This window comes from Phytophthora cinnamomi (assembly GCF_018691715.1).
Source record: "Phytophthora cinnamomi strain GKB4 chromosome Unknown Contig30, whole genome shotgun sequence".
NCBI classification, from domain to species: domain Eukaryota; phylum Oomycota; class Peronosporomycetes; order Peronosporales; family Peronosporaceae; genus Phytophthora; species Phytophthora cinnamomi.
The window spans coordinates 83970-100455 of NW_027150963.1; the positions used below are offsets into that span (position 1 = coordinate 83970).

The window sequence follows — 16486 nt, forward strand, 5'->3', positions numbered from 1 at the left end:
TGGATACTTCCTCACATTGGTGTAAGACACACCGATGGATACATTGAAGTGGACCACCACAGTGAGTGGTCCACACATACCCAAAGATCCTATTGGTAGAAAGCAGCATCTTTCTACCAATCAGAGACATGCATATTAGCGGGGCTCTGACAGCCAGCCGCTGCCAACCCTTTCATAGATGATAAACAGTTTTTAGCAGATTTTAGAGGAAGATCAATTTACAAACAATACAGTTCTCATTTTACCTAATCTAAGTCACTTGGAATCCTTTTGTTACTTAACTTATATTTGTGTACTCAAATATAATTAACCTAAGTAATTACTAAGTACTTACGCTTCCTCATACACGTTGCGCAACGTGTAAGCTAAAGTAGTGAGTCAAGTTAGACCCACTACACAAGTGAATTGAGCAGTGCGATGGGTGATGTGCGCGCGCAAGGGGAGGATGTGAGTACTTCTGATGGAGCGGCACAGCAACCTAATGAGACGGAAGTGAGTCTAGAAGAAAAAAGACCGGCGCCAAAAAGAAAGCGTCACGTGCCTGTAGAGGTGAATAACCCGCGTCGTTCACAGCGCGCGAAGAAGAAACCTGTCCACCTGAAAGATTTTGTTGCGAGTGTGCTGAGCTCGTCTACGGCAGCAACTGCAATGATGGGACTGCATGTTCCATTGACGTGGGAGGAAATGATGGCCTCTCCCCAGTGTGCGAAGTGGCTAGAGGCCACGAAGGAGGAGTTTCTAGCGCAGCTGAAGAATGGTACTTGGGTCTTAGTACCACGACCCGAGAACGCTCATGTACTCAAAAATAAATGGATTTGGGTGCTGAAGAAGAATGAACACCGCTTGGTAAGATACAAAACAAGACTGGTAGTTCTTGGCTGCCTACAAATTTGGGGATTGGAGTTTGACGACACGTTTGCTCCAGTGGTTCGTTTTGAGACACTGAGATTTGTGTTACTCTACGCGGGGATGACACGTGCACTGGTGAAGCCGTATGATTTTGTCACTGCATTCCTCAATGCACCCACCGACAGGGTAATCTTCATGGAGCAGCCTCAAGGGCACGTGAAGAGGGCTACGAGGACTGGGTATGTCTCTTGAAGAGGAGTATATATGGTCTGCGTCAGTCACCGCGGAATTGGAACAGTACTCTACACATTGCATTGGTGGAGTTCGGATTCCAGAGATGCTTTAAGGACGAGGCTCTCTACTGGATTCGTGTGGAGTCACGCCTCGTGCTCTTACTGATCTATGTAGATGACATTTTGCTAATTGGCTGTGAACACGATGTGGAGTTCATAGCTAGAAAGTTGATGGCCCGGTTTAATATGAAGGAGTTGGGTAATGTAAACTACCTGTTGGGATTGCAGATTGCGTGCGACCCGGAGAGGCACGTGATCTTCGAGCAGACGAAGTACGCGCAGGACACCAAGCAGAAGTTTCACATGGATACTGCATATCCAGTGCACATTCCAATGACAACTGATGCGGTCAAGTTGCAACCAGCAACAGAAGGTGAGCACAAGCAAGATGAGTGCTTACCGTATCGCAGTCTAGTCGGGTGTCTGCAGTACTTGGTGAGTGGATCTCGTTCAGAGTTGGCGACTGCGATCCGGATTCTGAGCAAGTTTCTGGACAAGTACTCGGCGGTACACTGGAGAGCAGCCAAAAGAGTCCTTCGCTATTTGATTGGCAGTCAGGACACGGAGTTGCATTATGATTTGGTGGAAGCTAGGAAGAATAAGAAGCTCCACATTGAGGTTTATACAGATGCCAACTTTGCTTCAGAAGGGGGAGACATGAAATCCGTGAGTGGTTTTACTGTGTACTGCAATGGAAACTAATTTCGGCCAAAAGCTGGAAGCAAGACATCCTAGCAGAAAGCACACGTGAAGCAGAGTTGATAGCGGCCAACACGGGAGCCCATGATGCCGTGTGGCTTGAGCAGTTGGCGGATGATTTGCAGTTGCCGAGAGCGGGCACTGTACTCTATTGCGACTCTAGTAGTGCGCGTGAACTGATGAAACATGCTGGTAAACACCGTCGTACCAAGCAGTTGCGAATCAAAGACCTCAAAATCCGCGAGTACGTGGCGAGGAACGGGATAACCGTGAAGCCTGTGGCGTCGAAGGAGAACGTTGCCGACATGTTGACGAAGCCGTTGCCTGTTGGGATATTTAGGCGCCACCGTGCACAACTTGGAGTCCGTGCAATCGGAAGGGCAGCCATAGGCGATGGCGGAGCTTATGTTCGGGGGGATAAATAAGGCTGAGCAGCTGGATCCGTGGTGCGTTCATCACATGAGTGTGGGACCAGCAAGGAGATCCAGTTTGCAAACAGAAGAGAGCCCACAGACTGATGAGCATCACGCCACTTAATGGTATGAGGGTTTGGCATGGTGTAGAGCTCAGCGACTGTAAGGAAGGCCAGATCCGCGCATGAGTGTGCTAACACTATGCGTATGGGTGGAAATTGATATTTTCAAACGGCCTGCGTAATCGATGAAGTTATTGACGAGGTCTGTTTGTTTTGAATGTCTTGTGCTGTGCTTGAAGGTCTTCAGATCCGGTCAGTGTTGATGTCGAGAAGAGAGTATGAGAAATATGGTGCGACCTCTCACATTGGCTGCGTACGACAATACCTATTGAACCCACAGCCCCAAGCCTCCTAGGAGCCCGGGGGGGGGAGCCGGGCCCCCGGGCTCTTGGGGGGAGCCCGAAAAGTCGCGATCCCGGGCTCCCGGGCTCCTTAGTTAAATAGGTTAAGTGAAAGGAGCCCTCAAAAACTGTGAGAGCCCGGTGTTAAGGGCTCCCCTGCCAAGCCAGTTGTCTGTGTTAGATATAACGTTCATGGTTGGCTGCCTATAAGTTTCTTCAGGTTCAGACCAATACGGGCGAGATCCGCGCGATGGTGTTGGACCGAGCCCAGGCTGACGGCCACCCCCTCCAGGTGCTGGAGGGAGTTGTGACGGAGGTTGATGATGAAGGACAGCTCGCGGTCGCTTGTATCCCGACCGTGCAAGAGCAGATACGTCTAGAAGCGCAGGTGTCAAGAATCGTGGATAACTTCTGGAACGAGACGCAGCGACTTGCAGCTGAGAATTCATTGCTACAGAGCAATCAAGTGGAGCAAGTCAAAGAGTACCGCGCAGCGTTGGTTGCCATTCAACATTGTGCTCACAGCAGCACTGTAGAGCTAGCTACGCATCAGCAATGGATCGAGGTTCAAATCCAGAAAGTCCTAGAAGATACCCGAGAATCGCTGCAGCAAGACCTTCTTGTTGTAGCAAACGCACAGGCTGTTGGGAGGGATGCTACACACAAATTTGTTCAACAAGAGCTGCAGCAATTGCGAGAGGGAGCAAGACTAGAATCGTTAGAAGTCAAGCAAATAATGGCGGAACAAGCCGCGAAAACCCAGCAGATCGAGAAGCAGATGAGTTCTGCGTTTTCGAGCGCACGTGACGAATTAACCCAGAAAATCGATGCTTTGATTGTGGAGCCGGCTGTTTCAAATGCAGTGATATTGAGTCAACTTGATGGGATGAAGAAGCAGATGCAGCTACAAATTGATCTAAAGTTCAAGGAGATTGCGGCCAGTGTTGTGGAGCATTGCCTTGCAAGTATTGGAGAGCGTGGTAGCATCATGGGGAAGCCAACAATGCGTCGAGTTCAGAAGTTAATTCCATCGTCTGCTGTTGCCCAAGAATCTAGAATGGAGGACAAGGTTAAACTACTTGTACAGCAAGCCCATGTGGAGCTGAGTAAAGAAGTCAAAGCAACCTACAACTGCCGCAGCAATGATCTCGGCGAGCATGTAAAAAAATATGTAGAAGATGAAACGGCAGTCGTAGAGACAAGGATGGAGAATCGCGTTCGAGATCTGCTACGCCGGGTACGGGAGGACATAGCAAATTTGGTGAAAGACCAGAACGAGAGTTTGCGTGCGATTGAGGCAAAGGTGGATAGCACAAATGCTGCGCTTACGGCCGAAATTGAACAGCTTAAGTGTCGTCTGGCCGAATTAGAGACCAAAGCACCAACTTCGGATCTGTTGCGGCCTGCAGCAGGCCTAACCCACCATGCCAACGAACGTGATCATCACGACCACTCGGATCGCCTAAAGAAGTATCTGCTTGCAGAACTAAGTCGGGCATTGTACGCATCGCCAATCGCAAAAGCCCCAGATGTTCCAGCCGTTCTAGCAGGAACGAAGAAAACCCAAAAGGTCGCCAAAACAAGCAGACCTCCGCCACGCAGTACGAAGGTTCAGCGGGTAATTCCTCAAGCTCAAAGCGATGTCAGCCGACGTTCCGAACTAGCAGCACGCTAGCATGAATTCCTTGCCGACGTAATGAAGGATCCCGCGTGGAAACGATGAAGGTAACTCATGTAAAGACCTTGAGTAGGTGCACTAACGCTTACTTGAATGATAACATACAGATATTGATTCCAGGGCCATGTCGCGGCTGCGCTAGTCCTTGATGAGATACACTGTTGTGAATCGTTTACATGGAGGGAAGATCTGCCATGCGTTATTTACATGAATCGTATAGCGTTATGGGTATATTCATCATTGGTGGGGACATTTCGATTGTTCTGTTGGCAGGATTGCTAGAGGACATTTTTTTACTATTGCGTATCTGGCTGGACGGCACTTCTACTTGGCCACTGTCCTAGCAATCGTTGTGGCCGAATACGGTCTTGTCCGCATGGCCTTAAAATTCACGGCGCCACTGCTTAGCCGAACTCAGACATGGTAGAGCGTGATAAAATCACACGATTTCGTACAGATCGACGTCCCTGACCCGAGATCGCGCGCTACAGGTGCTGCGAGCGCATCGCGGCTGTTCCGTCCGGCAACGACAGCTCCGGCACGAACGGGATCAGCGCGTCGATCTTCGCCTTCACCTCTGGGGTGATCTTGTCCACCGCCTCCATCGCCTTCAAGTTCTGCTAGAGTTGCGCCAGTGTCTTGGCGCCGATCATGACCGTCGACACATCCTCGTTGCTGACACACCAGGCCAGACCGAGCTCCGACATCGACAGCCCCAGCTTGTCAGCCACAGGTCCAAGCTTGTCCGCCTTCACAACACGCTAAACGAAGTCAGGGGCAATCGCCTCGAACTGCGGATTCTCCACGCGAGGGCCCTCGAGTATACCCGCACTGCATTTGCCCGTGAGAGTGCCGTACACCAGTGGTGAATAGGTTGTAAGGCCGAGCTTGTACTTCGTGTACAGGTCGACATACTCGAACTCCACTTTGTTGCGGTCCAAGGTGCTGTAGACGGACTGTTCCACGATGGGGCGGATGAGGCCGAGACGGTCGGCGATCCCGCACGCCTCGACGATCTCGGCAGCAGACCACTGGCCGGTGCCCCAGTAGAAAACCCAGCCCTGGTTGATGACGAAGTTCATGGCGCGCACAGTCTCCTCGATGGGGGTGTACGGGTCCGGGTGGTGGCAGTAGAAGACGTCCACGAACTCCTGATCGAGTCGCTTGAGTGAAGTCTTCGTGCCCTCGACGATGTACCTGCGTCTCAGACCCTGCTCGTTAGGCCTGCACTTTTCCGCAGATCAAGACTCATCATGTACCTTAGTTATTCAAATATTCGCGAGCGCTCAACTTCAAACGTGTATTCGCTCGGCTATATGTTTTCACCACGGGCTTTAGATTCTGGCGGGGACTCGATTCATTTGGAGACCCTCATGGAGAGGGAAAAATCAAATGTATTGATGCTACCAAGAACTGGAAACGTTAAATTATTTAGCCGGCCTCCTCCTCTTCAACGCTTGTCTGTGAAAAAAGGTCGAGAAGCATTTCGTCTTCAACATCCTGTGGTGTTGCTTCCATGTCATAGCAAGCACACAATGGTGGATGTGATCATCTAATTCCGCGTCCGGAATGGCCTCACACTGTGCGATGTCGACGAAGTCTTCGTATCTATTGAGAAAAGCACACATGTCAACATTTTCTTTGGAAATACTGGATCGATGGGACGTAACCATGTCTCCTAAAACGCTAAAATCGCACCTTGATCTGAGCAGATGAAGAAGGGAGCGCAAACAGTACCTTAGCTACCTTTGGTAAAATGATGTATGCTCCACTGTGATCCATGCGTTTCCAAAAGTCGAGGACATTGTCGTTGGCCCTCATCCCAACAGGATCAACTTCCCATCGATGTAGCTCTTGCGCAACACGATCCGGTTGAACTAGCGGTGGCTGCCGGATGGTGCCTCCAAAGCGCTCCCTAATTCTACTAAAAGGTACTTCTTCATCATCGTCGTCGGGTGGCAATTGATGCAATCGGTTGTCCTCGGCAGGATCAAATGTTTTCTTCATTAGATCACGAAGTCGCACCGCGATTGCTTCGTTTACGCGGCTAATACAAATTTCAATCGCGTCGCTGGAAGTATCTTTCTCTACATATAACTGTCGAATCACAGTGTTAAGGGACTTTTTGGGGTTTTGTATTCAGGATGAAGTCTCTGGTGCATCTCAAACACGAAATCCCCCTCGTCCAGATAAGCGTCGGTCGTGTATCGGAAGAAAAATCGGGTATCAAATGCATCTCGTAGCAAACGTCTTGTTAACACCACAAGGGGAGTAAAGATCATCGATCTATCTAGGGGATTTGCGCTCCGAGCGATAGTCTTCCAATGGCTCCGTTAAACACACCGTATCCAGCCGAATTTGATGAAGTTTCATGAGTACTTCAACCTGATTTGGTTTTTCTGCCTGACATAGTCTCTTCAAGCTCGAGATGGGCTCTAATAGCGACAAAATCTGCTCGAGTTCAAGACGACGATTTCGTAGACGAAATGATGGAGGTGCTTGATTACGTCGTCCCACGAGTCGTCCGCGCGCGTCATACCATTCCACAAGCGCGTTCTACTTGTCTAAAATGCGTCGAACCGTACCCGTAATACTGAGAAAACGGTTAGCTGCATAGCTCACAAGTTGGGTCGTAGATGTACTTGTTCGCGTGTTACAAAGCGCAGAAAATAATTCGCTAGTCTTTTCAACTGACTGTACATCGGAGATAGTTTTCTTTAAACGCGAGATTAGATCAGTCATGTGTGGGTTTCTTGAGCACTCTACATCTCCGTTCATCCCACAAGCCTCCCTAGTGGCCGCGTGTGCAAGATGAGCCCTGCACCACTCCCACTTCAAATTCAACTAGTTTTTCAGTAGGTTTTTAACGTCTGGGCCTCCATCGCTCGTAGCTCCGTAAAAGTCCATCGCAGTGAGACCAAAGTCGCCATGTAACTAGAATCCAAGCTTTGTACGGACCCTGAATACCCCCTTCACGATCGCCATAACTAGGTGAGAACCGGCGTACGCCAAGCAAAAGTGAGCGAAATTCTCAGTTGGTGTCAACGAAATACACTCGGACACCGATATATTTCTTGTGGGCTATAGTGCAGGTCCAAAAGTCAGTCATGATGACAAAATTCCCAAACGAAGCCATCTTACTGTCGGCCAAAATACTCATAAGTTCACTCTTCGTTGATGAGTACAGTTCAACGATTACTTTATTCACTTTAGCCGCATTGATGACAACGTGCACCTCCTCTTTCTTCAGTAGGGCCTCAATTATGCGTGATTCCTTGTATTCACCAAACCGGAAGGGCAAATTATTGTTAATAATTCGACAAGCTTCCACGAGTAAACCAAATCTGCCCGGTTGTTCACGAACAGGGGCGATGACCGCAAGTGCTCGATCTCATCCTGCCGCTTCCGCTTTTCGGCTTTGTGAGACAGCGTTCTCAATGAAACTACGCCGTGAACAGAGGCTAGATGGTTGGCAGGTTTAGAAGTACGACCAGAAGAAAGCGTAAAATTGGTCCCTTGACGCCTGCACGATTCATCAGCTAGACAGATCCAGTGGTATGCCGGCTTTCCATCTTCAACGATTTCAACACGAACTCCCCACTTGTGGATGTAAGATGTCTCTTTATCGGTAGGTGGCTTCAACGTTAAACCAGAAATAACAGGGAATTCTGCAATAGCATTCTTTACAGCTGCCGGGGGCTTCTTGTTCGTTCCATCACCGTTGGTGGAGAATTCGTCGGTAGAACCAGTGGTGCTTGAGGAAGCTGATTGGGCTCCCATTGCTTCTGAAGATCTTGCCATGTAGTTACTTGCTAACGTCATGGACGCGGAGGCGTCGCCACCCGCACCGTGGCCTTCATCTCGTGTGACTGGAACAGACCTGCCTCCGTCGCTGGCAAAGCGACGTCTTCCTTCGTGTCATGACAGATGTGGTCGGGCGCTGCTACTGCCTTGCTGGGACTCTGGGGGTTGAGTAGTTACGCCATGATGGTGCGTGTTTCTCAGTTGTACTGCGGCTGCAGATTGGTTCTGTGGAGCAGCTTGTTGATCGTTGATGTCATGCATTCCATCGTGCTCTGCGCGTCGGTCCGTTTGCTCTCGGGCAGGGATAGCACGTCTTTCCTGTAGGCGCTTAAACAGCGAGAGCCACATAGTTCCACAGGACTTCGAGGTGAGCGACCTTCGAGCTCAAAGCAGGATCTTTCTGTATGAGCGAACTCTCAAGGTTGAAAGTTAAATAGCGTTAGCAAATCACAGAAGGTTGCGAAGAGCCATCAAGCTTCATATCTCAATTTGAGGAGCCCGGAACAGGAGCCCAAGGGTGCAGGGCTCCTCATTTTCGTACTTAGGTGAGGGGAGCCCGGTTCGTGCAACATTCGGGCTCCCGGCAGCCCGACTTTTGAAGTTGGTGGGCTTCCCGAACCCTGGGCTCCTAGGAGCCCAGTGGGCTCTGCCCCTGCCCAGACAAGATCATTCCGCATTTCGCCGAGTAGAGAGCAGAGCTAACCACAACAATAAAGCCAGCCTTTGCTCATGCATATCAAAGTCTCGACTGTCTGTGAGCTTAGAACAAGCCCAGATTCTCATTGTTCGCAGCTCTACAGTCTGGTTGAGAGTAAAAGAGATAGTTACAAGATATTGTTGCGCTACCACCGCCTCGAAAAAGCAAGGCAAGGAAGAGAAAGACAACAATCATAAACAAAGCAGCAGACAATCGCCAGTGGAATCTTGTGAGGTGGCTGTGTAAACAAACCTGCATTTCTTCTGCAGTTCTTGTTTCACCATGTAGCATTCACAGCAGTTCCACTTTCCTTGAAGTATTCATGGACGGTTCATGGATCGCTGCATCTCCATCCAAATGCGAGCTGCGAGGCTTTTGTGTGTAGGTGGTGGTGGGCTCGTGTTGATGTTGCTCTTCTCCAGTTCGTGAGACTCCTCCATGCTTGAGCGACTCGCAGCGTCCCACTCAAGAAACCCCTTGACCACGTCTGGCACTTCAGCTGGTTGAGCTGGAATCGGTCCGTCGTAAACTTCCGATATCATCTTCTCGAAAGCCACCCCCTCTCCGCGCTGCTTGACCATGACACGACACAATCCCTCGGCGAACTGCTTACCGCTAGTAGGGTCTTGAAATTGGTGGAGGAAGTAGATCCACGGGCCGTCCCAATACACCATGTGCGTCTTGATCTCGTACGCGTGGAACGGGGGGATGGCGTGGCGGAAGCGAATGGCCTGGGACGCCGCGAGGAACATCCGACGATGCTTGATCGCTTGCCACAACACACCATTCGATCTATTCATACAAGGTTAGACGCGATACCTCCAGTAAGTATTGTGACAACGAATGCCTACGCTGTGAAGTGCCAGCGAGCGAGCTCCATGCTGAAGAGGTATGACGCATTGTTAAGGTGCAGGTTCACGTCGCAGTCCAGGAATCCGGAGCGAGCTCTCCACACGGCTGGGAAGTGCAGCCCCGCCAACCCGACACGAGGGCTCTTGTGCAGAGCCCCGTACACGAGTCCTGAGCCGATGTTCCAGAGCATGCGCAGCACCATTTTTCCTGCACAAGCCTCACGTGACGTGGAGCAGATTCTGAAGTGCTCGCGTCCCCTCACAATCCTCTCCTCGTGATCCCAAAAACTGTCGAGTGGTACAAGTAATCAGAAGGTAGTTTTACGCGTTAAACAAGTTCGGGGATATGGTGGTCGAGCTTTGATATTTATGCGTGTATAAAGCTGACCGCGAGCGTTCCTGTGGTATGTTTACTCCTGCTCGAAAGCGACCTTATACACGTCGTCGTAGTAGTCGGCAAAGTGCACTTCCAGGTCCTCGCGCAGGTAGTCTTCCAGCTCGTCAAAATCGCGCTTGTTACCGAGCGGGAGGATGAGCGTCTTGACGCCTGATCGCTTGGCAGCGATGGTCTTCTCCTTAATACCACCCACCGGCAACACCTTGCCCACAAGCGACAGCTCTCCCGTCATAGCGAGGTCAGGCTTGACCGTCCTGTTCAACAAAGCAAAATTGTTAAGCACGTGATACCAGGCACTATCAAGCAGCATAATAGTACGTACTTGTTCATAGCGAGCGAGAGCAGCGCAGTCACCATGGTGCAGCCGGCTGAGGGGCCGTCCTTCGGTGTGGCGCCCTCCGGCACGTGCATATGAACCTCGTTCTCCTCGAAGAACTTGTTCTCTGAATCGATAGCATGCATCTTGCTACGGGCAAACGTGTGAGCGATCTTCGTGCTCTCCTCCATGACAGATCCCATCTGGCCTGTGGTAATCAGACCCGAGCGGTCGCCCTTCGTGTACACCTTCGTGGTCTCGATGTACAGCGAGGCTCCTCCCATGGCTGTCCAAGCAAGCCCCATAACAACACCCGGGAACTGCTTGTCGAACATGCGGTCTCTAATATGACAACCCATAACAATTTTGTCAGTATCGCTGACCAGGTAACACTATCTGCACAAGAGGTACGTACGATGTGAAGATCGGCTTGCCGACGTATTTCGACAGCTTCTCTGGCGTGATAAGGAAACGGTCCTGGTCTTCCGACACTTCCTCCATGTCCTTGGAACCAGCAGTTGCTTCACCTGCATCTTGCGCCTCAGCCGCCGCCTTGGCGCTCTCGATGTCTTCAACAACCTCAAGCGCGACCTTCCGGAAGACCTTCTCCACGTGCTTCTCCAGATTACGAACACCACTTTCGCGGCAGTACTGCTTGACGAGTGTCAGAATAGCCTCATCCGTCAGGCCCAACGACTCGGGTGTTGTCTCTGCCTTCTGCAGACCGGTTTTCTCGCGGGCCTTAGGAACAGGATACTCCTTCGCGATCGCCAACTTCTCCGGCGAGTCATAACCCGACAAACGCAAGACTTCCATTCGGTCGAGCAACGGCCCGGGGATAGTGTCTGTCACGTTGGCGGTACAAATGAAGAGAACCCGAGAAAGATCAACAGGCACATCCATGTAGTGGTCCACGAAGCCGCTGTTCTGCGAAGGGTCCAGCAGCTCCAGTAGAGCGGACGCCGGGTCTCCCTGGTATCCGCGTCCAAGCTTGTCGATCTCATCGATCAAGATCAAAGGGTTGGAGCTCTGGGTCGACTTCAAGCACTGGATAATCTTGCCCGGCATCGCGCCAACGTATGTGCGGCGGTGGCCCTTGATCTCTGCGACATCGCTGAGACCACCCACCGAGAAACGATAGAACTCGCGGTTTAGCGATCTAGCGATAGACTTGCCGATACTCGTTTTACCTACACCAGGAGGGCCGACGAAGCAGATGATTTTACCTTGGACATCACCCTTGAGCTTGGAAACCGCGATGAACTCCAAAATGCGCTCCTTGATGTCCTTGAGACCGTAGTGATCCTCATCCAGGATCTGCTTCGCCTTGGCGAGATCAAAGTTTTCCTCGGTAGCCTTTCCCCACGGCAGTTGTGTGAGCCAGTCCAGGTAGTTGCGGGTGACATTGAACTCGGACGAGTTCTTCTCCAGCATCGACATCTTGTTCAGCTCGTCCTCCACCACCTCGTTCACGCTGGCAGGGATACTTCCCGGCGCAAACTGCGCCAGACGTTCGCGGTACTTAGTGATCATAGCGTCCTTGTCGTCCTTCTCCATACCAAGCTCCTTTTTGATGGCCTTCAGCTGCTCCATCAACAAGTAGTTGCGCTGGTTCTTGGACACCTTCTCCTCCACCTGTTCCTTGATGGTCTGCTGCACCTTGCTGAGCACGAGCTCCTTGGTGATGAGCTCCAGCGCCTTCTTCAGCCTGGCCTCGCAGGACATCTCCTCCATCACCTGCTGCAGCTCCTCGCCATCGGCCGACGTCACGGACGCGGCAAAGTCCGCCAGCTTGTACGGGTTGTGAATATCGATGCGCTGCGAGAAGTACTGCATGTGGTCCTTGAACAGCGGGTTCATCTTGACGATCTCCCTCAGCGTGGCCACGATCTCGTTCGAGTAGGCTCGGATGAGCTTGCTCTTGGGGTCGAACGGCGGGTTGTCCAGGTTGCTGATGTTGACTCGGATGGGGGGTCCCTCATCTCGAATGTCGTCGATAGCGATGCGACGCTGCGAGACCATCAGCACCTGCACCGAGTTGGCGTCGAACGGCAGCATGTTGTCGATGCGGGCGAAGCTGCCCACGTGGTGGATCTCGCTCAGGTTCTTGACCCTCCGCCGGACTTAAGCGGGTCGCCGCTCGATTTTTTCAAAAAAACACCCACGTACTTCTGGCCGCTCTCCTTCAGCGACATGAGCGCCTTCGTCACCTCCGGATTCGTAATCGTCATGGGCAGCACAACGCCGGGGAAGAAGGGGCGGCGGTGCGCCGGCATGGCCAGCACGTGCGGGTACGTGGGGGCGTTGTCGCCCTCGCCGACGGTGGCCAGGCCGTTGTCGATCACGACTTCGACGCCGTCGTCATCGTTCTCTTCTTTCTCTTCTTCTTCTTGTTTCTTGTCGTCTTGGCTGGCGCTGGAGTACCAGGCGCGGAATATCTGCGGCCCGCGAGCGAACGGGTTGGGCGTCACGCGCTGCGCTGCGAAGGCGGGAGCGCGCTGGAGACGCAGCGAGTGGACTGCGGCCGCGTGGGCGCGAGGACGCGCCAGCGCGAAGCGACGCAGCGCCGCCGTCGCCATGATGACCGGAGGAGCAGAAGTGATTGTGCGGATCGGAGGTGACGGCGATGATTGCGTAGCACACACCAACGTTCTCGAATGTTGGGGATGTCACTCGAGTGGGGAGATATTGTGACTTCAACTTTCTTGAAGGATTAGTGTGGTAAGTTACCTAGCTGAGCTCGTCAAGGTGCTGCAGCGCGTGCTTGAGTTGCTTGAGTTGCGTGAAGTAGTGGTCCTTCTCGTTGGAGAGCTGCTGGGTCTGAGATCGGAGGACTTTGACCTCGCGAACCAGGATTTTGCGTTGCGAGCGGACTTGGGCCTCGAGTTCCTTCTTCTCCTCGGTCAAAAGCTCCACCATGTCCTGGATGATCTGCGAAAAGCATTGGGGGTTGAGAGTGGTGAGTACGATGAATTTTCCACTGCGTTGATGTTGTTCGAGTGAGCTTACTCTGGTCTTGGAGGCGTGCTCCTCGTGAAACTGGGCAATCTCCATTCGAAGTCCGTTGTTCTGGTGCGCGTACTCCTGCAGCGCGGTTTCGTACTCCTGCGTCTTGGCATCCAGGAAGCCGATGATCTCGCGGTCCAGGCCCGCCTGCTCGTCCTTCTTCGCTGCCGTCGTCATGCTGTTCGCAAGCGTGTCTTCTAGGTCCTTCAGTTTCTCCATCAGGAAATCGCGCACGTTCTCCGCGCTGTACAGCCGAGCAGCTACGTCTTCCTTTTCGGTTTGCACTTGAGCTAGATGCGCCTGCACGCATCGAGCATGTGAGGCATGCGTTGATATCTACCAAATATAATATACACGGCGCTCACCTCTAATGTCTTTACTCTAGTCGACATGTCGTGGAAGAGCTTGATCTGGTCGGGTTTTAATGACTTTACGATCGCATCCACCTTTGATAGCTGCATCGAGAAACAAGCGCACATTCGTGTTAGAAAGCGGCAGCAATCCGCTACAGAGTCAAAGAGGTTTACCTTGTCTTTCTCGGATGAACCTATGAAGCTTAGGCCGCGACTTTTCGATTGTTTGCGCGTTGGAGGTGACGGTGGTCGTTGCTTTGACGTACCGGGAGGAACACCGTTCGCCAACGTGCTTGGTGTCGTGACACCAAACATCACATTCACCCTCCTGACTAGCACTCTATCGGTAACGCTCATCGCGACCATACTGTCTTCATCCAAAAACGAAAACAGCTTGAGCATGATCTTGTCTGGTAGCTGCGAGAACACGTTCTCCTCCTGCTTCACGGAAGTCACCAATCCTTCCGGAACTGACATCGCCTGCACAGGCGCGTGGCCAACTCGTGGCGGTATCCTCGGGTCTGCCGCAAGTTTGGCGGGCACCGAGCTGTTCTTCCTGAGAATGTACTGGATATCATTAGCTCTTCGCAGCTCCCGGATCTCGCGTTGAGCGCTCGCCAGCTCCTTCGACAGCTGGCCCGTCAGCTTCAGCTGCTCCTTCGCCTGATGCAGCTCCTTGTCCACCCTGCACCACAAACAACAATTTAATCATTCCGCGCAACCTCAAAGCTTCACTGGCAGCCACGCACACTTCCTTCTTGGCGAGCTCCGCCGCCACCACCGACAGATGCTCGTTCAGCCTGCCCATAATCACCCGCCCTTCCTGCTCCACCCTCACCGCATACTCGTAAGCCTGCACAGTGACCACAAAGGCACCCAAAGCTGCAGTCAATTCCCCTGCACCGAGCCGTCTCAGTCCTCGTCGGCCGGACCTGCTGCCTCTCCTGGATCAGCTCGCTTTCGCGCTCCTGGAACTCCGTCAGCGAGCTCTCGGCCGCCGCCAGCCGCCGCCTGAGCCTCACCAGCTCGCACTCGTGCTCGCAGCTCTCCACGTCGTACACCATCTCGTCCAGCACGCTCTGCACCTGCGAGAAGGAGCGGGAAAAGACGCAATTGTGTCATTAATTTTCTAGGAGGTATTGCTGCTCCCCCCGTTCACTGCAGCGAGTGCAGCGCACCTCGGTCAGCACGAGACGGTTGTATGTGCATTGGGCCTCCTCATTCTCGATGGTGCGTCGTGCGAGGCTGCTCGTGAGCGGCAGCATCGTCCGCATGGTGCCGCGCCCGAGTCGCTGTGATCCTGCGGCTTCAATTCGATGAAATGCGTAATTATGTAGTCACACATTAAAAACCGGTTGAATAGCTTATGGTCCGAACATGACATATAGGAGGGTAACAATGTACCCATTACCAAGATACACTTACTTAACAGTAAGGAAGGTATCGTTTCGTAAAGACTTGCACACGTATATTTTGCATGCCAGAGGCGGTTGTGAGAATGCGAGGTGTCTACGACATATCCTGCGACTTCAGGTTAGCTCGAAGCAGTTATAGTGACATGTTTGGCCAGGAAATACATGTATCAAAGTTTGTCTGAGAAAGGCGCACTAACGTACTGGAAAATGAGATCTCATCGGCAAAAATCAACTGTCTATCAGGTTAAACACGGTGTTGCTGTCGGTATTGGAGTCGTCTATACGTTGCTGCGCCTTTGCAATGAACAAACCGATTGCTGCGGAAAGAAGAACGACGAACGGTTAGACATTCTGTCGAGCTCTCACTACGACCTCAAGTAGCACTTACGCGATCGAAGCCTGTTTCATAAGCAGCTTCTGGAGCAAAGTTGCTGTTTTCAGTTGATTGGCGTACAGCTCGCGGAGGTTTTGATTTTCTAGCTCGGCCTCTCTCCGAAGTGTTCGATGCCGTTTTGCCAGATTCTTCCACGCATCAGTAAGCATATCACTGGAGCGCTTAGTCAAAGCGGAGCCATTCGGTGAAACACACGGCTTGCGGGAGCCTTCAGCACCAAGAAGGCCTCGGTTTTCCAGTGCATCAACCTGTTGTTGCAGTGCTATAGCTTCGACACGCAGCTGTAACAGCTCCAGCTTCTGGAGATCTCTGGAGCGATTCCGTCCTGGTACCGTTAGTTTGGCCTTGAGGCGAATAATTTCCTGTTCGTCGGAGCTTTCTTGGCAATCAGCTTTGCAAATTACTTCCATGTTGAACGGAGTAGTATCGATTTCAGAAAGGTCACGCGAGGTTGAGCTGCTGTCGCCGCCGACGAAAACCGTTGCCGAACTGTCACCACATTCATCAATTAACGCGAGAGCTGCCTCGAGCGTCTTGATTTCGTCGTTGTACGTCGTCTGGAACATCGGTGTCAGATTGAGAAATGGCAATTGCCACATCGGCATTCAGTAACAAACCAGTGTGTTTACTTTTCCATATGGAGAAATACATGTAGTGGTGGCAGCGCGTGATAAGCTCATCTAAACAGTCTGGCTCGCTCATCTAATCGACGCAATCAACACCGTACTTGCGTACTTCTAGTAGACTCTACACGATTGCTGCTCATGACGAAACCTCCTGAACACCCTTCGACTCGCATTCGTTGCAAGACGCCCAACTGTCTTAGAACGTCCGCACCGGTGGAGCTCCCTATTCTAAATTTGGCGGGGAAACCATATGAAAAATTATAGATTTGGCGATGGCGCATGGAAATCTCAC

At 51.9% G+C, this 16486-nt stretch overlaps 4 protein-coding genes across 4 annotated transcripts; all 4 read right to left on the reverse strand.

Annotated features, from left to right (window-relative positions):
• Nucleotides 1-9156: 9156 nt before the first annotated feature.
• On the reverse strand, nt 9157-9890 carry IUM83_10139 (THEM6 protein; the record flags this gene model as incomplete). Its single annotated transcript, XM_067934625.1, has 2 exons — nt 9157-9628; nt 9688-9890. The coding sequence occupies 2 exons, from the start codon at nt 9888-9890 to the stop codon at nt 9157-9159; spliced, it is 675 nt and encodes a 224-aa protein (XP_067793057.1).
• A 207-nt stretch (nt 9891-10097) lies between these two features.
• IUM83_10140 (ATP-dependent protease La) lies at nt 10098-12979 on the reverse strand (the record flags this gene model as incomplete). The annotated part of the gene is made up of 4 exons (XM_067934626.1): nt 10098-10338; nt 10407-10742; nt 10816-12513; nt 12570-12979. 4 exons carry the CDS (start codon nt 12977-12979, stop codon nt 10098-10100), a joined length of 2685 nt encoding a protein of 894 aa, XP_067793138.1.
• Nucleotides 12980-13130: 151 nt separating this feature from the next.
• On the reverse strand, nt 13131-15033 carry IUM83_10141 (uncharacterized protein; the record flags this gene model as incomplete). The annotated part of the gene is made up of 7 exons (XM_067934627.1): nt 13131-13331; nt 13410-13706; nt 13772-13861; nt 13934-14444; nt 14509-14612; nt 14692-14844; nt 14938-15033. 7 exons carry the CDS (start codon nt 15031-15033, stop codon nt 13131-13133), a joined length of 1452 nt encoding a protein of 483 aa, XP_067793200.1.
• Nucleotides 15034-15558: 525 nt separating this feature from the next.
• IUM83_10142 (uncharacterized protein) lies at nt 15559-16134 on the reverse strand (the record flags this gene model as incomplete). Its single annotated transcript, XM_067934628.1, has 1 exon — nt 15559-16134. One exon carries the CDS (start codon nt 16132-16134, stop codon nt 15559-15561), a length of 576 nt encoding a protein of 191 aa, XP_067793058.1.
• Between the last annotated feature and the right edge of the window lie 352 nt (nt 16135-16486).